Raw genomic sequence first — 22,433 nt, forward strand, 5'->3', positions numbered from 1 at the left:
TAACATAACATAATATAATATACCATAATATAACATAAGATATTATAAGATAATATAATAAACCATAACAAAATATTAGATTAGATTAAACTTTATCGTCACTAGCAGAGTACAGGTACAGAACCAATGAAATGCAGTTGACGTTTAACCAGAAGTGCAAAAGAAGCATTTAAATACCAAAGTGCTATTTGAGTACAGTGTTTCTGTGCCGTTATGTCGGCAAAAGTGTCCTCACTGGTTCACTGTGTCCTGTCCTCACCGTGTCCTCACTGTGTCCTGTCCTCACTGTGTCCTCCCTGTGTCCTGCCTTCACTGTGTCCTGCCTTCACCGTGTCCTCCTCCCTGTGTCCTGTCCTCAGTGTCCTGTCTTCACTGTCTCCTGTCCTGAATGTGTCCTCCCTGTGTCCTGTCCTCACTGTGTCCTGTCCTTCACTGTCCTGTCCTTCACTGTCTTCACTGTGTCTTCGCTGTGTCCTCTCCTCACTGTGTCCTGTCCTCACTGTGTCCTATCTTCACTGTTTTCTCACTGTGTCCTCCTCCCTGTGTCCTGTCAGAGACAGTCAGAGATCAGTAAAGCAGAACTCTCTCTATAATTCTACAGTTAAACATTAGAGGCCCAAAATAAATAAATTACTAAAAACACATAAAAACATATTTAAAAAAATATGTAATATTTGTAAAAATAAAAAATTACATTTAAAATAAAATAATTTACATATAAAAAAAAATAATTGTGACCGACTCCACATAGGAGCTGATGTTGCTGCGCAGCAGATCATGGTGCAACATCGCCACCTGCTGTCCACACCGTGTCCTGTCCACAAGTGTCCAGTGTCCTGACTGTGTCCTGTCCTCATTGTGTCCTGTCTTCACTGTGTCCTGGCCTCACCGTGTCCTCACTGGATCCTGTCTTCACTGTGTCCTTTACTCAGTGTCCTGTCTTCACTGTGTCCTCCCTGTGCTGTCTTCACTGTCCTGTTCTTCACTGTCCTGTCCTCACTGTGTCCTCCTCACTGTGTCCTGTCTTCGCTGTGTCCTCTCCTCCGTGTGTCCTGTCCTCACTGTGTCCTGCTCTTCACTGTGTCCTGTCTTCACTGTGTCCTCTCCGCACTGTTTCCTCCCTGTGTCCTGTCCTTCACTGTCCTGTCCTCACTGTGTACTGTCCTTCACTGTCCTGTCCTCACTGTGTACTGTCTTCACTGTGTCTTCGCTGTGTCCTCTCCTCACTGTGTCCTGTCCTTCACTGTGTCCTGTCCTTCACTGTGTCCTCACTGGATCCTGTCTTCACTGTGTCCTTTACTCAGTGTCCTGTCTTCACTGTGTCCTCCCTGTCCTGTTCTTCACTGTCCTGTCCTCACTGCGTCCTCCTCACTGTGTCCTGTCTTTGCTGTGTCCTGTCCTCACTGTGTCCTGTCCTTCACTGTGTCCTGTCTTCGCTGTGTCCTCTCCTCACTGTGTCCTCACTGTGTTTATTCAAATTAGATGCTGAAAAGATGTTTGTTTGTAAACTTTATTCATTTTTTGGCTTTTAATGTTTTAATACAACTTCCTGTTGGAACCAGACTGTTCGACATTAACATTTTGACAAATATCAGATGTTAGGAGCACAAGTTCAGGTTTCAAGCACTTGTTAAAACTGTAAAATGTGACGTAGGATTCCCCAAGATGCCACGCCCACTTTACCGATGCTAGCATTTATTTACCACTGGTTGCCATGGTGATGCCAATACGTGACTGACTTCTTCTGTTGGGTGGAAACATGGAGAAAGCAAGCAGTCATATAGGCTGAAGATCACCTAAGAGGAGAGAAGAGTTGCGGGTTCTATTCCCAGGAGAAGCAGAAAACAAGGTTTAACCTTGAGCAAGGCACTTGGTCCTTAGCTTCAAAATGTTTAAGTCCCTTCACTCTGTAGAACATCAAATATACAACTAACTCATGAAAAAACTTGTGATTATTTGAGAAACGTCTCTGATGTACAGTCAGTCTGCAGGGTGTCTCCACAGGAAGTCGCTCCAGCGTTCCTCCGCAGTTTGAAGAGCCCCCAGAATCCAAAAACCAAACGTTTGAGTCTTTGCTCTGAAACACCACAAACTCCCAGAATGCATCATTGCATCTGAGGTGATGTGACACCAACAAGCTGTTTGTTAAAGCAACTGATGTGGAGGGGAGACTCAGTGTCCCAGGTTGGGGAACATCTCCGTCAGGGTGACCTGCTTCCTGCCCCTGTGGGCGGGGCTGGGGGAGGGGGAAGGGCCAGAGGAGGGCATGGCTCCCTCTTTCCTCTTGGCTGAGGAGGAAGATGATGATGAAGGTGATGAGAGGCGTGACCTGTTTGGTTTTTTGGCCAGAGTGTCCTGGGCTCCAGCTCCGGGGGTCTTGTTGCGGAGCATGTAGGGGTCTGCGGAGCCCCTGCTGCGGTCGGTGGCGACGCGGACCTCCTCCCGGTCCAGCTTCTTCTGCAAGAGCAGCGCCATGCGCAGGTCCTGCTCCTCCTGCTGCCTCCGCCTTAGCAGCTCCTCCAGCAGGACGTCCTGTCCTGGAAAATCAGGCTCCTGGTGGACCTCCTGTCCTGAAAAATCAGGCTCCTGGTGGTCCGCCTGTCCTGGAAAATCAGGCTCCTGGTGGACCTCCTGTCCTGGAAAATCAGGCTCCTGGTAGACCTCCCATCCAGGGTGCTGGTAGACGCCCCGTCCTGGATCTTGGTGGACCAGCCCAGATGACACAGCAGGCTCAGACAGACAAACCCTCTTGGAGACCGTGGCCACCAGCTGTGAGCTGTTCCTCTTGACAGAGGTAAAGCCTCCATCTGGTCCTGGGGTGGTGGAGGTGGAGGGGGGGCTGGAGGACCCGCTGTTGCGGTCCGGCCTGGAGTTGGGGTTCAGGATGTTCTCCTACCACACAGTAGTATCAGTACTCTGCAGTGTATCTACAGTTCTATTAAAAAGTACTTCTACCTCTGTGTTTGGGTTGTTGACAGTGTTCAGGGTCAGGTCCTCACCTTGTTGGCCAAGCTGCAGGACGCAGCGCTCGGTTTCGGGCTCAGAGGACACAGGAACCTGAAACACAAAAGCATGTCACCATGGAAACGCAACATGTACGGTCGGTCTGAAGGAAGTAACATCAACGCAGTGAGACAGATGGAAGGAAGTGGCAGGAAGTGATTCTGCCGCACAGGAATTGACATTTATGTAATACTAGTGGTGAAACGGAAGCTGGTTGATCAGTACAGGTCGCCCCCCTCGGTTCCGATCGCATGTGAACCGCGGATCAATTGCAAAATGTAGTGATAGTGAAAGAGAAATACTTACACATACATAGTGAAATACAGTTTTACTGCCGCTGTTACTTTTTAAAGTCAGAATTCCATAAATGTGGAGGCAGAGTTGTAGTTAAAGAAGATAAACAAGACAGATGCTGCTGTGTTTTACTATGAAGGTCAGTGATTGGTTGACGCTGCATCGCTGCTACTTTACCACATATCAAGTAAATGTCACCGCCATGCGTCTGCTCGTACGCAAACATACAACAATATATACATACATACCAACATATACAAACATACAAACATATAGAAACATACAATATATACATAAACATACCAACATATACAAACATACAAACATACAATATATACATAAACATACCAACATATACAAACATACATAAACATACATAAACATACCAACATACAAAAACATACATAAACATACCAACATACATAAACATATAAACATACCAACATACACAAACATACCAACATACACAAACATGTACAAACAAATACAAACATACCAACATGTACAAACATACCAACATACACAAACATACCAACATACACAAACATACCAACATATACAAACATACCAACATATACAAACATACCAACATGTACAAACATACCAACATGTACAAACATACCAACATATACAAACATACCAACATACATAAACATACCAACATACACAAACATACCAACATACACAAACATACCAACATATACAAACATACCAACATATACAAACATACCAACATACATAAACATACCAACATACACAAACATACCAACATACATAAACATACCAACATACACAAACATACCAACATACATAAACATACCAACATATACAAACATACCAACATACATAAACATACCAACATACACAAACATACCAACATACATAAACATACCAACATACATAAACATACCAACATATACAAACATACCAACATACATAAACATACCAACATACACAAACATACCAACATACATAAACATACCAACATACATAAACATACCAACATATACAAACATACCAACATACATAAACATACCAACATACACAAACATACCAACATACATAAACATACCAACATACACAAACATACCAACATGTACAAACATACCAACATACACAAACATACCAACATACAAACATACACAAACATACACAAACATACCAACCTACACAAACATACCAACCTACATAAACATACCAACATGTACATACACACCAACACGTACAAACATATCATACCATGGGGGTTGAGACTTCTCTACTAAATCCACTGGAACTCGCTTCTTTCGGAACCATTTTCATGAAACTTAGCGTTTGTTATAAACGTGAGAACTTGAACATGTTGAATTAACCTACTTCAATCGTTTCATTCACTGTCATGTTTAAAGGAAGGTATCACCCATGCCTTATATTGCACTTTAATTTAACAATTGAGTATTGAATATTTGACATATTTTGAGATGTTATTTAAACGTTGAACTTCTTGAATGTTGTTTTCATTTAAGGCCAGGGGCAAAAGTTCCTTTAAGTGTTTTACAGAATAAATGGAAAGAAAGGTTATAATTGGTCTTCCTTTCTTTTGCTGATCCACAGAATGTCCGAACAGTGAGTTTTGTGATCCGTCGCACCCCTACATATTAGAGATCATGCAGAGGGTCACCATGGTAACAGACAAAGGGAATAGAATAGAATAAAGGAGCTTTCTACCTCTCTATTTGTCCAGCTGCAGATTTCTGTTTCTTTTTGGCCGAAGTGACTTCACTCACTTGACCCTCTGAGCTCAGCACAGATGAGTTCTGTAGAGAGGGGGGGCGAGAGAGAGAGAGGGAGGGGAAGAGAGAAACGGGGCGAGAGAGGGAGGGGGAGGGCGAGAGAGAGAGGGAGGGGAAGAGAGAATGACAGGGCGAGAGAGGGAGGGGCGAGAGAGAGGGGGGAGAGAATAACATTTAAAAGTTGAAAATTCTACTTTGTCACATTGTTCAACATGAATATTAGAAGGGAGACAGGCAGACAGACAGACAGACAGACAGACAGACAGTAAGGGTAGGGTCACAGTGGCGACAGTGCAATGCATTTCAAATGGAGCTGCAAGGGGCGGAGCTATGACCGTGACAAGGAAAATTGAGCAGGGTTCAACTTTATGCAAATGAGCAGCGTCGGGTGACAGCCAATGGAAGAGAAGATACGCTCTGATTGGCTCTGATCCTTGGAAGATAGACGGCTGGACGACTGCGTTTTCTTAATGAATGGGCTGTTTTTTTAATGAAAAACATCCCTTAAACTATCAATAAAATAAGCAATGCATCATTTTATGTTTCTCAAACAAAGTCAATTCGGAATTCATTCAAGAGGTAAATTACTTTAAATAAACAGCGACACCATTTTAGCTTAAGACAAAGAGCATACGGCACCATCACCTACATGTCCCCACAATTATCTATATAATGAATATTAAATATGGAAAGGGAGAGAGGTTCAAAGGGGCACAGAGACCTGGCGACGGGACCAGAGCGACGGAGCTTTATTCGGCCCCGTCACCGCCAGTGTGACCCCAGCTTGAGACGGACAGGTTGACAGTGAGACAGGCAGACAGACGGTGAGACAGACAGACAGACAGACAGACAGACCAGCTGCAGGCTCAGTGTCCTGGCCAGCCTCTCATCTTCTTCCTCCTTCCTCTTCCTCTCCTCCCGCTGGTGCTCCTCCTCCTCGGCCAGCAGCTTGTGGATGTACTCCTCGCTGGCCCTCCTCTCCTCCTCCTCCTCCGCTTGCTTCTCCTGCTGCAGCTGAGGGGAGGAGCCAAGCACCAACACTACAGTACTTACGGTAATATTCTACTATTGAGAGGAAGTGGCAGCAAGGCCTTCAACTCAATTACACAATTAACATGTGTGTGTGTGTGTGTGTGTGTGTGTGTGTGTGTGTGTGTGTGTGTGTGTGTGTGTGTGTGTGTGTGTATAATGTTTGTGGAGGCTTTCTTTGATATTTAGAGTTTGAAATGACTAATGTAATGTTCTGAAGGTTTGGGGCAAATTATTTATCGGTGACAATGTATCAATCAAAGCAATGCTTTGATATCGATCCATCTTTGTATCTTTCTTCAAATACTAATGTCTGCCAGATCATCAACTCTAACAACGCTGAAAAGCTTGTTTGAAAGCTATGTAAAACTAAAAGTCATAGAGTTTGAATGAATCAAATCTTACTTTGCTGACCTGGTCCTCGTACTCCTTCCGGACGGCTCCGGGTTCGCTCAGCGTGGGTTTGGGCACAAACACTACTGGACACAACACAGGTATTAATCATCTCCGGCCGGACAGCCATTGTTGCAAAATACACCTATATATACAGGTTTTGATTTAAAATGTTTTAATAACTGGAATAACTCGTTTCAGAACTCCCACTGAGAAACAGTCACATCAATGTATAGACCTATTCACCTACATGTCCCCACATACATGTGTACCCCACATGTGTACTTGATATGCTCTTTATTTTCTGCTGTCCCCATTTTGCTGCTGGACCGATGTCAATTTATTGTGGAACTAATAAAGGTTTATCTTATTAATCTCTTCCGAGTCTTGCATTGTAGTTTCTATGTAGCACCACCAGATGGTGCCACTTGCTAACATTAGCATGTAGGTGGAGTGACACGAGGGACGTGAAACCAGGAGAAGTGGTTGGTTGCCATTTTTCAGAAATAACTGACTGCTGGTTGTTGCTATGGACCAATCAGAATCCAGTATTCCAGAGCCATGGAATAATGTATAACAACACAGTATAACGTATCATGTATCTAACGGTCTAACCGCCATACTGTCCATCAGCCATCTTGCTGCCCACAGTGCAGCTTCGTCGGCACCGGTCTTGGTTTATTCTGCTTTTATTTGTGAACAGTTCCTCTGGGAACACCGGAACGCTCCCAGAATCACAACGTCAGTTCGAGACTCAGGGTAAAGGTCACAGTCTGAGGAGGAACTCAAAGCTCTGAACGTATATCAGACTGCATGGTTGGAGGTATTGACGTATCTTACCTTCCTCCTCCTCCTCGTCTTCCAGCTCTCCGCTGATCCGTCTTTTACACTGCAGAGGAAAGGCTTCCTGCACCTTCCTCCACAGAACGTCGTTCACCAGAGTCTTATTCCGGCTGTGTAGCCGAGCCCAGGTGGACACTCTCTTCCTGCAGAGAGGACAGCATAGGGTGGCCTTGTCCACAGTCTGCAGGAAGCAGGGCTGGAGGACAGAGGGGAGAGAGGCAGGGAGAGAGAGAGAGACAGGCCGGGACAGGGATATCTTTGATTAATAATTATTACTTGAATTAATTCAGTATTGTTTGTAAACAAGTGCAGAGTCTGAAGCTGCCTTTCTAAAACCAGAAAAGATCTGACGGCCATAACGTATTAAGAATATTGTCCAGGAGAATTTTAGAAGCTAATATGTTTAAAATAAGGCACCAGCACCAGCACAGCAGAAGAAACTGTAGCAGTGTGAGAAGCTAGAAGTGTTCTTTATAGGTTGATGGAGTACAGCAAACAGACAAGGAGTAAGATACGATGTAGAAGAACTTGGAGGAAAATTGCTTTTATTCACTTAAAAATCAGGACAAACTGAATTTTCGCAGTGGCTTTCTGTTCCATTCAGTTACTTGGAAAAGTTGCACTTTTAGGTTGTTTGTAGTTCTGCCAGAGGCCGGCAGAGGACCTCAGTGAGGCCACTTCTTGGTTACCTTGCAGAAGGTGTGCTCGCAGGGCAGCGTGACAGGCTCCAGGAAGATCTCCATGCACACCGGACACAGACACTCCTCCCTGGACAGGCCCCGTCCTCTCACCCCACCCTCGGCAATGGACGCCATCTCCTCAAATACCGGGGGCATCTTCCAAGCTCCACCCACCTCCGCACAAGGTCCACCTTCCCGAGTCCCTCCCACTCCTATGAAGTCACGTCTCCGCCAGGGGACAGGATGGACTCAGAGCTTCATTCTGCAGTGACACTGCATCCAAGAGCCATAAGGAAAGATCAAACTTTATTCATCCCTGTGGGTGAATTCAGGTGTGACAGCAGCAGTAAACAGTACCTACTACTTAAGGCTGGGTATTGGTACTCCTTAAAGGTATCGACGAAATAACCCAATACCAAGTAGTATCGCAACATCTCCAGTCAAACAATACCTGCATTCAAAGGTTTCTGTACCCAGATCCAGAAAAATAAAAGACTATTTTGTATGGTTTTGCTGGTAGCTAATCACCGCCAGCGTTCTTCTTCGATTGTATGTGACGAGTGATTGGTTCACTACCCCAGCAGCAGCTACAACAGTCTGTTCACATTAATCAAGTGGTGTCCATATGAACAGCGAAGGAGGTATTTCTTGTTGTAATCATTCCTCCTGTATTGGTTATTTGTTTAAAATGACATGGCCCAAATACTTCATTGTACAGTTTTGTACAGGGAGGGAGCGGGAGGAGGGAGGGAGAGGGGGGGAGGGAGTGAGAGAGAATTCTAATTTACCATGTTGTTCAACATGTATATTGGAAGGAAGACAGACAGACAGGCAGATAGAGAGACAGAAAGGCTGGAAGAGAGACGGACAGTGAGACGGACAGGCAGACAGAGATGGGCAGAGAGAGAGACAGGCAGAGAGACAGATGGAGAGACAGGCCAGCAGAGAGACAGACAGGCAGACAGAGATGGGCAGAGAGACAGACAGGCAGAGAGACAGACAGTGAGACAGAAGGGCAGACAGACAGACAGGGTCAGGTTATACTGGGAGCCATGAAGCCACTGAACTCAGACCGGTTCAACTGAACAGGCTGTATCTGCTGTCAGGTAAGATGTAGTTTGCTAATCTATTTTGTTTGTTTTTGTTTGACAAGTCTTCTATGTTTAAGTTGTTTAACTTCATTGTTTATTTTTGCACTTATTATCATTCCCCATTGTTCCGTTGCGTGCTGATAATACTCCTGGGTTTATCTATCTAGCATGGATTATGTGCGACCGCTACCGTCATTACGGTACCATCGATCACTCACAGCTCTCAACAAAAGCTTCAAGTTGTTGTAATGAATGTTAAAAGCAGGTGAAGGAGCCTCCTGGAGGAATCCTCTCATCGCTCCTGGAGGAATCCTCTCATCGCTCCTGGAGGAATCCTCTGTGTTGCTGTGTTCTATTCCTACCTTCATTTAGCATAAAACATAGCGCGTCCTTCGCACTACTACGTACCGTAAACAGTCGGGGGTTCGGTGGAGCTTGGTTCGGATGGTTCTGACGGTTTGTACGATCAGGTCCGAGTCCCGCGTGAGAACGAACCTTCAGCTGGACGCTCCACGTCACCGTCACCGTCACCGTCAACCTGTTTGTTTTTCTCCACGTTTCCTCTGTTTCTCTGTGAAGTGTGCTCACCTGACCAGCCCAGAGCTAGCCGGCTAACTGCTAACACCTGGTTCAGCTGCCTCAATACAACGACGAACACAACGAACGTTGATAAATCAACAGATTTGAGTTTATTTTGTTCTCATTTCTCGTGTTTTAATGTTTTAATTTTTGAAAGTTTTAATGTTTTAAAGTTTTAATGTTTCTTTGGCTCCTCGTCGCTGCTCTGCCCTCGCGCGTAAAAAAGCGCCGAGAGCCCACAACGCATGCGCAGCAGCCCCGACGGCAGACTTCACAATAAGAGCCCGAGCGAATGAACAGATTTCACTTGGTCGTCACTTCCGTGTCTGGGGCCTTGTTTGTTTGTTTGTTTGTTTGTTTGTTTGTTTGGAGAAGAGACGAATCTTTAATTGTCACGCAACATACCACACCACACTACCCTACACCACATGCATACACACACACACACACACACACACACACACACAAACATGCACACGCTTTGGGTGGTGCTGGTGAAATGCTTCCTCTGCATTTCTCCATCCTGGCTGGTGCTTCCTCGGGGCAGCCAGGAGCAGTGGGCAGCGTTCGTCGACGCCCGGGGACCTGGTACCAAGCGTGGTGTGTGCATGTTTTGGGTGGAGGTCCTTACTGATGTTACATAGAGAAAACCCCATGTTTTGGGTGGAGGTCCTTACTGATGTTACATAGAGAAAACCCCATGTTTTGGGTGGGGGTCCTTACTGATGTTACATAGAGAAAACCCCATGTTTTGGGTGGAGGTCCTTACTGATGTTACATAGAGAAAACCCCATGTTTTGGGTGGGGGTCCTTACTGATGTTACATAGAGAAAACCCCATGTTTTGGGTGGGGGTCCTTACTGATGTACATAGAGAAAACCCCATGTTTTGGGTGGAGGTCCTTACTGATGTTACATAGAGAAAACCCCATGTTTTGGGTGGAGGTCCTTACTGATGTTACATAGAGAAAACCCCGTGTTTTGGGTGGAGGTCCTTACTGATGTTACATAGAGAAAACCCCGTGTTTTGGGTGGGGGTCCTTACTGATGTTACATAGAGAAAACCCCGTGTTTTGGGTGGGGGTCCTTACTGATGATCTGGGGATGGTATCTCAGGAGGTAGAGCTGGTGGTCTAGTCATGTAAAGGTTGCTGGTTGGATCCCAGGCTCCTCCTGCTAGCATGCTGTAGTGTCCTTGAGCAAGACACTTAACCCCTCATTGCTCCTGATGGCTGCGTCCGTCGCTGTTTGAATAATTGTAAGTGGCTTTGGATAAAAGCGTCTGATCAATGTAATGTAATGTAATGTAATGTAATAATGATACATAAAGAAAACCCCATGTTTTGGGTGGGGGTCCTTACTGATGTTACATGTAGAAAACCCCATGTTTTGGGTGGGGGTCCTTACTGATGTTACATGGAGAAAACCCCATGTTTTGGGTGGGGGTCCTTACTGACCGTAGGTGGAGGAAACCCCACGTGAGCACGGGGAGAACATGCAAACTCCACACAGAAAGGCCCCTCATCGGGAGATAACCCGCCAGAGCACGGTGCTAACACTCATGTTTGTGTGTTTGTTTGTGTGTTTGTTTGTTTGTTAGTTAGTTTGTGTTTATTTGTTTGTGTACTTGTTTGTTTTTGTGTTTGTGTGTGTGTGTGTTTGTTTGTTTTTTTGTTTGTGTGTTTGTTTGTTTGTTTTTGTGTTTGTGTGTGTGTGTGTTTGTTTGTTTTTTTGTTTGTGTGTTTGTTTGTTTGTTTTTGTGTTTGTGTGTTTGTTTGTTTGTTTGTTAGTTTATGTTTGTTTGTTTGTGTGTTTGTTTGATTGTGTGTTTGTTTGTTTGTGTTAGTTAGTTTGTTTGTTTTTGTGTTTGTGTGTGTGTGTTTGTTTGATTGTGTGTTTGTTTGTTTTTGTGTTTGTTTGTTTGTGTTTGTGTGTGTGTGTTTGTTTTTGTGTTTGTTTGTGTGTTTGTTTGTTTTTGTGTTTGTTTGTGTGTTTGTTTGTTTTTGTGTTTGTCTGTGTGTTTGTTTGTTTTTGAGTTTCTTTTTGTGTTTGTTTGTGTGTTTGTTTGTTTTTGTGTTTGTTTGTTTGTGTGTTTGTTTTTGTATTTGTTTGTGTTTGTGTGGTCTTTGTTTGTTTGTGTGTTTGTTTGCTTCAACTAAAGCACGTTAGCGACGTGTCAGTGATCATTGGAGGCTCGTCCAGTGGTTTCTTAAGAATAAGGATTTAAATGATTGTGATGTTCTGATGTCATCTGGGGACAGGGCGACCCCTCCTGGTAACTCTCAACGCGATGTTGTTTGTACTATGGATCTTGCCGTAGTTTGGTTTGATGACGCATGCGGAAGTGAGCCGCCGCATGCTTTTCTTTTTTGACGCGGTTGGATGGGAAACACCTTTGAGTTTTTACAGTGCCTGCTAAGTAAACGTTTGAACGACACAAGCTGCTTCGTTCTTGGAAAAACTGTAAAGTATCTGTCGAGCCCATGTAGCAGGTGTGCGCGCCACACACACACACACTGAAGCGGGGGCAGAAAAATGATAAATAAAGCAATTCATAAAGCGAATAACTGAAATACTTGTAAATGGGCCGTAAAATAAAGTTGTTTATAAACAAATAATGAATTGGACTAATAAACAATTAGTTCATGATTCAAGTTCAAGTGGAAGAGCTGATTGAATCGAAATCTATAAATGACTAAATTGAAGAAACAACTTGCAAATATCTATCTATCCAAGTCCCACTGATACTGTTTTAATACTATTGCCGTCAATACTGCTATAATTACTACTATAGTACTATCATTACTACTGTACTACTATCATTACTACTATAATGCTATCACTACCACTATACTACTATCATTACCAGTTTACTACTATCATTACCACTATACTACTATCATTACTACTATACTACTATCATTACTACTGTACTACTATCATTACTACTATACTGCTATCACTCCCACTATACTACTATCATTACCAGTTTACTACTATCATTACTACTATACTGCTATCATTACTACTATACTACTATCATTACCAGTTTACTACTATCATTACTACTATACTGCTATCACTACCACTATACTACTATCATTACCAGTTTACTGCTATCATTACCACTATACTACTATCATTACTACTATACTACTTTCATTACTACTATACTGCTATCATTACCAGTTTACTACTATCATTACTACTATACCGCTATCATTACTACTATACTACTATCATTACTATAATACTACTATCATTACTACTATACTACTATCATTACTACAATACTACTATCATAACTACTATACCACTATCATTACTATAATACTACTATCATTACTACTATACTACTATCAGCGTGTACACACACACACACACAAAGAGGAAGATGTTCCAGATGTTCCACTTTTTTAATCTCAAATAATTCAACCTCTGTTCAACATGATGGAAGGATAATGCAGATCAGTGATTGGTCGCCTTGTGCCTTCTGTGTTTCCCGGCCTTGGCAAATATATATATATATATATACACACAGAAACACTATATACGTATAACCACCCAGTCACTGTTCAACTAGAACTGGTTGGTCCGTGTCCGCTCTCTGGAGGAACGCTGCATCATGTCATATTATTGGTTTAGTTGAAGCAACACTGTGTAACTTCACCTTCAAATATCAGCTTCAGAATCCCACTGATGGTAGGTACACTGCCTGATCACAGGAGCAGAGCCCCTCTTTCATCATCATCTTACCCTATGATGTCATATAGAAACTCCACATCTTATTTTCCAAAAAGGATATTCAGTATTTACTTACCAAGTACCTGAAATTCCCTATCATTCCAAAATCAAAAGTCCATTATAAAATGATGAACAGTGTTGAAGCTGTTTCCTGTGCTTCCTGCACTGTCCCCTGAAACACAATTAAACGTCTTTCTTTGTTGACATTTCCAGTCTTCATGCTGTTGAAACACCTTGAAAGCAGGGATGGTAAAATGTGCCACGTCTCTGTGTCAAAAGTCAAATGTGAAACTTTTTGGAACTCAAAACGTTCTAAAAACCAAACTGTTTCTCAAAGTAGCTGATTCCAAACATTCAAAACAAAATTTAAAAAACTGACAGTGCAACACCCCCCACGGTGTTTTGGGCTTTTCCGGTGCAGAGCACCAGGCCAGGCAGCAAACACTGCACTGTCCTCCTGTCCTCCTGCCTCCCTGTCCTCCTGTCCTCCTGTCCTCCTGTCTTCCTGTCTTCCTGTCTTCCTGTCCTCCTGTCCTCCTGTCCTCCTGTCTTCATGTCCTCCTGTCCTCCTGTCTTCCTGTCCTCCTGCCTCCCTGTCCTCCTGCCTCCTGTCCTCCTGGCTTCCTGTCCTCCTGTCTTCCTGTCTTCCTGTTTTCCTGCCTTCCTGTCCTCCTGTCCTCCTGTCCTCCTGTCCTCCTGTCTTCCTGTCCTCCTGTCCTCCTGTCTTCCTGTTTTCCTGTCTTCCTGTCTTCCTGTTTTCCTGCCCTCCTGCCCTCCTGTCCTCCTGTCTTCCTGTCCTCCTGTTTTCCTGTTTTCCTGCCTTCCTGTCCTCCTGTCTTCCTGTCCTCCTGTATTCATGTTTTCTTGCCTCCCTGTCCTCCTGTCCTCCTGTCTTCCTGTCCTCCTGTCCTCCTGTCTTCATGTCTTCCTGTCCTCCTGTCCTCCTGTCCTCCTGCCTTCCTGTCCTCCTGCCTTCCTGCCTTCCTGTCCTCCTGTCTTCCTGTCCTCCTGTCCTCCTGCCTTCCTGTCCTCCTGTCTTCCTGTCTTCCTGTCCTCCTGTCCTCCTGTCTTCCTGTCCTCCTGTCCTCCTGTCTTCCTGTTTTCCTGTCTTCCTGTTTTCCTGGCCTCCTGCCCTCCTGCCTCCCTGTCCTCCTATCTTCCTGTCTTCCTGTCCTCCTTTCTTCCTGTCCTCCTGTCCTCCTGCCTCCCTGTCCTCCTATCTTCCTGTCTTCCTGTTTTCCTTTCTTCCTGTTCTCCTGTCCTCCTGCCTCCCTGTCCTCCTGTCTTCCTGTCTTCCTGTCCTCCTGTCCTCCTGTCTTCCTGCCTTCCTGTCCTCCTTTCTTCCTGTCGTCCTGTCCTCCTGCCTCACTGTCCTCCTGTCCTCCTTTCTTCCTGTCCTCCTGTCCTCCTGTCCTGCCTCCTTCTAGGCCTGTGTGTCGAGGCCTCCTGGCTGGACCTGCATGATTTACCCAAAATTGTTTCATCTTCAACTTTTATTCTTGCAAACTTTTATATCCATAACTCCAGGTTCATCAAAGTGAAACCTCTAAAGACACTGAAGACAAATTGATTTTGCAAATGAAATCTCTTAAACACATGAAAACTAAATGAGCATCGTGGAAATCCAGAAGAATTTACCTTTCCATTTGTTTTGGAGTAAATGTATTAAATATATAATACAATTGTTATTAAATTCCTTATTGGATAAGGAGCATCCTTCTATGATGAAGTTGGATTCTATTTGCTGAACACATTCAAATTGCATGTGGCAAAGTTCAACGAAACAATAAAGTAAAGTATGAAAGACAGTTTTCCTACTAGATTCCACCAGTTTGCCTCCAAATTAGCGTCAACAAACACATGATTTAATAATTTGACCGTTAATGCAGGGATTGGATTTAAAGGAAAATGACCCCAAAAGATATATAAATGTAGGGCGGCATGGAGAGACACCATTTAATGTGTCTTCAAATATATATGATAAAAAAGTTTGATAAACGCATTTTGACAGATTACCATGAACATCCATAAAACCTGTCACATCAACACCACGATGAACCCAAAAATCAGGTCACCTTAAAACTAGAAAATCTTCCTCTGCTGTATCTGACACTGCACCCCCTCACAGGGACACTGAGGAATCAGACTCCACCCTAAAGCCAGGGTGGAGAGGTTCAGTGGATGTGGTGTAGAAGGTGTGGAGGTGTCTCAGTGAGTCAGAGGAAACTGAGTAGAAGGACAGAGTTCCAGCTGAGCGGTCCAGATACACTCCTACTCTGTGAGGACCAAGGGACAGACGGAGAGCCAGGGTTGGATTGGGGAGTTCCAGCCGACCCGTCTGGATACACTCCTTGGCGAGGACGAGGAGGTGCAGTGTGCTTGTGGACTGCATTGTACCAGGCACAAAAGAAATGATCAGAATGATGACAAGCCAGACTCCAGGATTTGTTATTCATTCCAAATTTGCAGCCCTGATCCTATCCCTCTCCTTCTGACTCCTCTGTAAGTCATTCCTTTGTCAACCCCTCCTTCCCAGTAGCCACGCCCACTCAGACCTTCTCTACACAACACCTGTGGCAGTGACTCACATCCGTCTGGGTGATGACGATGTGGCTGGTCCTCTCGTCACCTTCCTGTTGTTGTGGTGCAGACGGAGGGTTCTGTTTGCTGTGTTTGGGTCCAGTGTGAGCTCAGCTCCACCTGAACGACAACAAGACACAGAACAGCAACGGTTTCTAATCTAACAAACCTGTTTTGTTCATTTCCTGTGGATTCATCAACAGACATACTGTCCATGTATCAGCGGTGTGATGAAGACACGTGATGTCCACCATCATCTTCATCCTCAGTAGGATCTGAATGGACGTCCCGTGCTGCTGTGTGGATGGACTTTCCATCTAAATCGCTGTTTTTCACCCACTAGTGCATGTCAGCGCTCGCCAGGTGTGCCCTGAAAGTTTCTAGAATTCCACTTGGAAATATAAAGAAGGGAAATGAGCTCATGAGTTGCAAGATCAAAACAGCAAAGCTGGACAAATTGATCAGTTCCAGACAGAATTGCAGCTCTGTGTTCATCGAAACAAGCTCTATTTCTAGCCCATAATAATGACGAGCACAGTGATAGGTGTTTGTTAGCTGTTGAACAGGATACATTTTACACATTTACATTTAGTCATTTATCAGACGCTTTTATCCAAAGCGACTTACAAGGGAGAATAACATTCAGCTCCATTGCGACAGAGATTAGTGTAATAACAACATTGGTATAACAATAAATACTGCAAGGTGGTGCTAAGTAATTGTAGATTAGGACAGGAGGTCCTCACTGAAGAGCTGGGTCTTCAAGTGCTTCTTAAAGACAGAGAGGGAGGTCCCCGCTCTGGTCATTTTTGGCAGCTCGTTCCTCCAACGTGGAACTACAAATGAGAATAGCCTGGATTGCCGTGGCTGTATGGCCGGCAGAGCCAGGCGACGCTCATTTGACGAGCGCAGCATCCGGGGGGCAACATGTGCTCTTACAAGAGCACTTAAGTAGGTGGGAGCATTCCCAGCAATCACTCTGTAGGCCAGCATAAGAGACTTGAACTTGATGCGGGCGGCTACAGGTAACCAGTGGAGCTCGATGAGCAGCGGAGTGACATGTGCCCTCTTTGGCTGGTTGAACACCAGTCGCGCCGCCGCATTCTGTATCATCTGTAGTGGCTTCACCGCACAGGCCGGCAAGCCTGTTAAGAGGGCGTTGCAGTAGTCGAGACGGGACATCACCAAGGTTTGTACCAGCAGTTGAGTCGCATATTGGGTCAGGTACGGCCTGACTTTTCGGATGTTGAGTAGTGCGAAGCGGCAGGACCGGGAGACGGCGGCAACATGGTCCGAGAATGTCAGTTGGTCATCAATAATGACACCAAGATTCCTTGCAGCCTTGGTAGGAACAAGAGATAGAGAGTCGATTTTAATATCAATGTTGTGATAAATACCTTGTTTGGCCGGGAAGACCAGCAGTTCCGTTTTCGCCAGATTTAGTTGAAGATGATAATCCTTCATCCATGTGGATATGTCAGCGAGACAATCAGAGATCCGCGTCGAGACAGTGGGGTCGTCGGGCGGGAAGGACAGATAGAGTTGAGTATCATCCGCATAGCAGTGATATGAAAAGCCATGTGAGCGGATGATCGGGCCCAGTGAGGTGGTGTATATGGCAAAGAGGAGGGGTCCTAGCACCGAGCCTTGGGGCACCCCTGTGGTGAGGTTGTGAGGCACAGACAGCTGGCCTCGCCATGTCACACTGAACGAGCGCCCAGTAAGGTAAGATTCGAACCAGGAAAGTGCACTGCCCGTTATGCCCATGCTTGAGAGTATGGACAGGAGTATGCAATGATTGACAGTGTCAAAAGCAGCTGATAAGTCAAGCAGAATGAGAACCGAGGATTTGGCAGCAGCTCTAGCAGTTTTTAAGGCCTCTGTCACAGACAACAGGGCTGTTTCGGTGGAGTGACCACTTTTGAAGCCAGATTGAAGTGTATCAAGAAGGTTGTTTCTTGACAGGTACTCTGTAACCTGTCTAGAGACCGCCCTCTCTAAGGTTTTGGAAAGGAATGGGAGGAGAGAGACCGGCCGATAGTTTCCTACTTGATTGGGATCGAGTGAGGGTTTTTTGAGCAGTGGTGCGACCCGAGCCGCTTTGAAAGCGGAAGGGAAAGTGCCGGAAGTTAGGATGGTGGTGTGCTGTGGGATTATTTCATTGTAGAGCGTGTGGCAGGCAGAAGGTTGGGAAACAATGATCTAAATAGTTGTGATGAATCAAACTAAACACTTACACTTCCTCAGACCTGGTTCCAGCCTCCACGTTCCACCCTGCTCCACCCTGCTCCACCCTGCTCCACCCTGGAGGAAAACCAAGTCAGAGCAGAATGTTCTCTTGGATCAGGGACACATGGCCATTAAGCTGCTATCGATCATTTTCCATCCCACATCAGCCTGCGTCCCAGTGCGGTCAGTGTCCTCCTTGTAGAAGAGTCAGCTGGTCTCTCCATACCCATGTGTCCAGGCTCCAGGGTGGCTCCTCCAGGCCAGCAGAGGGCAGCCTCACTCCTGCCTCTCCTGGGTGCTGTGTGTAGCTCAGGTGGGACGGGTTGGAGCTCAGAGCTGAGGCCAGAGAAGCCACGCCCTCCTGTGTGACCAGACAGCCTGACAAACTGCAAACACAACATGAAGCACAAGGTGTCAACAACAGGACAGTTACCATAGCAACTATGATATGCTGCCATATAATGCAAATATGCTATAATATTAATCCTAATAATATAATACTTATGTATACGAATACATAATATATTACAATATATATTATGTAATATAGAAGGGGGCAGTGGCTCAGGAGGTAGAGCGGGTCGTCTAGTAAGCGGAAGGTTGCCGGTACAATCCCCGGCTCCTCCTGGTAGCGTGCTGATGTGTCCTTGAGCAAAACAGTGAATCCCAGGATGCCTCCATATGGCAGCCACTGCTCCTAGATACGTCAGTTACTAGGATGGGTAAATGCAGAGAAATTGCAAATAAAGGTATATATAGCATGTTATATAATCTATATACAATTTGACTTTATTTGTCATTCTGAGGTTTCAGGGCCCTCCGGCACAATGGGGTTGAAAACAACAGTTTATTGGAGAGTGGACTAGGTGGAACAAGCCAGGAGCAGATGGACAACATGACCAAGGGCCCCTCTACTGTGTGTGTGGGGATGGGGTTTTACCCGGGGGTTGCTCGTTGATCAACGGGTGTACAACCACTCTGATCCTGGGCCCAAATTTCGACAGGTGTGGTTGCTCAAACCACATCACCCCCACACCACAATCTACTAGACTGTTTCCTAGTTTCAGACTGTTTCCTAGGTCCTAGATGCTCTATTGGACTGTCTTCTTGACTGTGTCCTAGTTCGTACACTGTCTCCTAGTTATATCTCTGGACTCTCACATGCAAAGAGCTGTTTGACAGCTCATTTGATTCCGTCGCTCAGAAACTGTTCTCATAGAGCAGAGAGCCAGGGTTGAATGTTCCTTTATATGTGAAACAGAGTCTCTACATCTCTGCAGCCTCAGCCAGATCCTCCTGCTCCATCTCCCTCAGCAAGTGCAGTGTGATCTTCACATTCTGTTGCTCGTCCTCCGCTCCTCTTTCACCTCCTTCCTTCTCCTTTATCGAGATTCTGCACCTCCAAATAAAGGAATTTGGTGCATCGCCTCTTACTTGAGTTCTGCCCCTACCAATCAGTATTGCGACATCATAGCGCTGTGACAGTATTGTGACATTGTAACACTGTGACATCACAAATCAGCCAGTTGGACTAACCCTACGTTGGGGAAAGTGGCATTGTGGCGTCTCGGTCCATCCGCCCTGTTTAATGCTCTCGAGGAAGCAGATTCTTTGTTTGTTTGTGCGTGCACGCAGTGTCAGAGTTACAATTAACACTACTTTTGTGCTGTTCCAGTCTCACACCGCTATCATTAAAAACACACAAGAGACTTCTGCCCTCAGCACACCTGTTCAGCTCACTGCATAGCTACGTACGCACAGGTGTGCTGAGGGCAGAAGTCTCACCCCCACCTTACGATCATCATCCTCGCTCTGTCTGTGCAGGAGACAGTTGGAGGTGATGTCTCCTGGTAGAAACAAGGTGAACATCTCTATGCGGTGCTCTGATGACTGGGGAGAAGACACAAAGTCAACAGAGTTTGAAGGTTCAGTCCAATTCCTTTCCTCTCTGACTTGTTTCTTCTGCTCCGATAACAACCATCTCCTCTGGATTCATCATCTGTTTGAAACTCCGACCTCCTCTCACTGGAGGGGTGGTGGCCATCTCTGAAGTCAGATGGATATTCCATAGAACATTTTCCATGTATCTGTTGTTGTTTGTTCCTATGTTTATGTTTTTCCATGTACATGTTGTTGTTTGTTTCTATGTTTATGTTTTTCCACGTACATGTTGTTTGTTTCTATGTTTATTTGTCTCCCCCGTGGTGATTCTCCCTCTTGGAGCAGTAATGATGATTAGTTGTTTAGAGACCAAAACATGGCAAGATGGTTCTCCAAAGAGGGGGATTGGTGATGGTTGGTTGTGTGTAATAAAATGCTGTGCTCTGCTCGTCCCGCAGCTCGTCCACAGGACAGAGTTGTTGCAGCAGTTGTTGATGAATAAATAATGAATAAAGAGTTGCATTGCAGGTTGACAAGTTCAACTCCACTTGCAGACTAACTCTGTCCTAGATGCAATGGAACAAATACTCTGTGTTGTATGTCCAGCATGCTGACAGCACAGGTTAAAAAAAATCAGCTTAATATTTGCACATGTATTACCAGAAATAGTTCATAAACATGCATCATAATTTTTTTAAATGAATATATGAATTGCTCTATCAACTGGCATAGCTATATTATCCAATGCAGAGTCATAGTGATCTACACCAATGCAGCCCGTAAACAGCTCAGCATACGTTATTTGCAATGTTGTATTAAACATAATTAGTCTTCTTGGCAATTCTGTTATTGCAATATAATCTCTTCCTACAACATCATTTGCCACATCATTTATTCTACCAGAGTTTTTCCATTTCCTGATTAAGACTATTTCCTCCATTCAATACATCGTCTAGGTGATTTTGTGCCCGTGTGCAAACTTTCTGAATTTTGTTTTTAAGAACTGCTGTTAAACTGATAGATGGACACTGCTTGTTCCTGCAGTCTCCAAATTGTTAATCATCCTGATGAAATGAGCCCTATTAACATTAACGATTGGTTGTACATTGATGTATGGCAAATTAACATTTATATTGAAAGTTTTCTCATTAACATTAACTTCATTTATAGATACCATTATTTTTTTTTGGTCCTGTACATTCTTAAGTTCTATCAGTTTTTATGTATTTTTCCTTTATGTTCTTTTTCGGAGACTCAGGAACTGATATCACATAATGGTCTTTGTGCTTTTCAGATTTATTAGATTTATTGCACATATGAGCACAATCTTCTATATTTCGACATTTAACACATCTTACGACTTCATAATGACATTCATTGGTGTGTTTTAAGTTAATTGCTGTTTCCACTTTAAATCGTGGCATTGATGTGCAATATTTCACCCATTTGTTATGACTGTGAATTTATGTACACCAAGTACATTTGCCGCTGCTTGTATTTCAACTTCAGTAGCCGAAATTCCAATACATTTAATTTGTGATAATTGTAGATCACTTTCAACAGATAACCAGTCATGTCTTAAATAATTACCTTAGAAATGGCAGTTTTCACTGTTTCACTACCATAAGTTTAATTTCCCGAAATAAGCCGTTGCCATCAGACACAATGGGTTTTGTTACACAAGTGTCACTCATTACTTTAGCTTTCTCTATTTTAAAATTATAATTTTAATGACAGATGTTACATTTTAAACAAAGTCAAAAAGAAAATCAAAATAAAAACAAGCACAAGAAAGAAAAAAAAAAAAAAATAAAAGAAAAGAAAAAACAAAGGTAAGAACAACACAGAACTTTTCTAAGATGTCCACAGAGCCTACTCCTCAGCACTCCAGAAGAAACAAAACCCCCAACCCTGAGTTCTCTTCAAGGGGACATTGAACAGAGCTCAGGGCTCCTTTTGGGACATTGAACAATAAGGAATCTGAAGCTGCTTTCAGACACAGAGCTCACAACCGGAGATTGTCCACGTCAAACATCTTTTCACCACCTGGAAATATCCAGTTTGGTTTAGATGAGGGGCGGAGCCTGGGTAGAGCGAGCAGGAGGCAGGACGTGATGCAGTGACACTGTGGAGTTTAAGCACACCCAAGATGGCGGACAATGCTACCAACTTATCTTTTTTGGCGTTGATACATGTATTTGGAAGTATGCGCAATATAAACAAGAGGCCTCAGTGCAGTACCGAAACTCAGTCCAGATAAGTCTGTCACCTGATCTGGGAAGGTTGGGTTTGTTTAAGGACTTTTGGTGAATCACT

At 44.3% G+C, this 22,433-nt stretch overlaps 2 protein-coding genes across 7 annotated transcripts in view; both read right to left on the reverse strand.

Moving 5' to 3' along the window:
• il1rap (interleukin 1 receptor accessory protein) overlaps nucleotides 1-480 on the reverse strand; it is a 33,475-nt gene extending 32,995 nt beyond the window's left edge. For 3 of the 4 annotated variants that reach the window (XM_080007205.1, XM_080007203.1, XM_080007202.1), the window contains exon 1: nucleotides 260-480. The gene's annotated coding sequence lies outside the window, so the exon portion shown is untranslated. Of the gene's footprint in view, nucleotides 1-235 lie in introns of all 4 variants that reach the window. The other variant, XM_080007204.1, reaches the window with a different exon arrangement.
• A 1,049-nt stretch (nucleotides 481-1,529) lies between these two features.
• rnf168 (ring finger protein 168) lies at nucleotides 1,530-9,863 on the reverse strand. Of its 3 annotated transcripts, none has more exons than XM_080007541.1 (8): nucleotides 9,514-9,863; nucleotides 8,024-8,287; nucleotides 7,332-7,530; nucleotides 6,504-6,574; nucleotides 5,925-6,083; nucleotides 5,005-5,093; nucleotides 3,000-3,057; nucleotides 1,530-2,892 (listed from the first exon to the last, which is right to left on the reverse strand). In XM_080007541.1, the coding sequence occupies exons 2-8, from the start codon at nucleotides 8,168-8,170 to the stop codon at nucleotides 2,173-2,175; spliced, it is 1,443 nt and encodes a 480-aa protein (XP_079863667.1). In that variant the 5' UTR covers nucleotides 8,171-8,287; nucleotides 9,514-9,863; the 3' UTR covers nucleotides 1,530-2,172. The 3 variants fall into 3 exon arrangements, with proteins under 3 accessions (XP_079863667.1, XP_079863668.1, XP_079863666.1); XM_080007542.1 differs by having other exon boundaries at nucleotides 5,925-6,002; nucleotides 6,513-6,577; XM_080007540.1 differs by having other exon boundaries at nucleotides 6,504-6,577.
• Between the last annotated feature and the right edge of the window lie 12,570 nt (nucleotides 9,864-22,433).

Source organism: Zeus faber (genome assembly GCF_960531495.2).
Source record: "Zeus faber genome assembly, chromosome: 9".
NCBI classification, from domain to species: domain Eukaryota; kingdom Metazoa; phylum Chordata; class Actinopteri; order Zeiformes; family Zeidae; genus Zeus; species Zeus faber.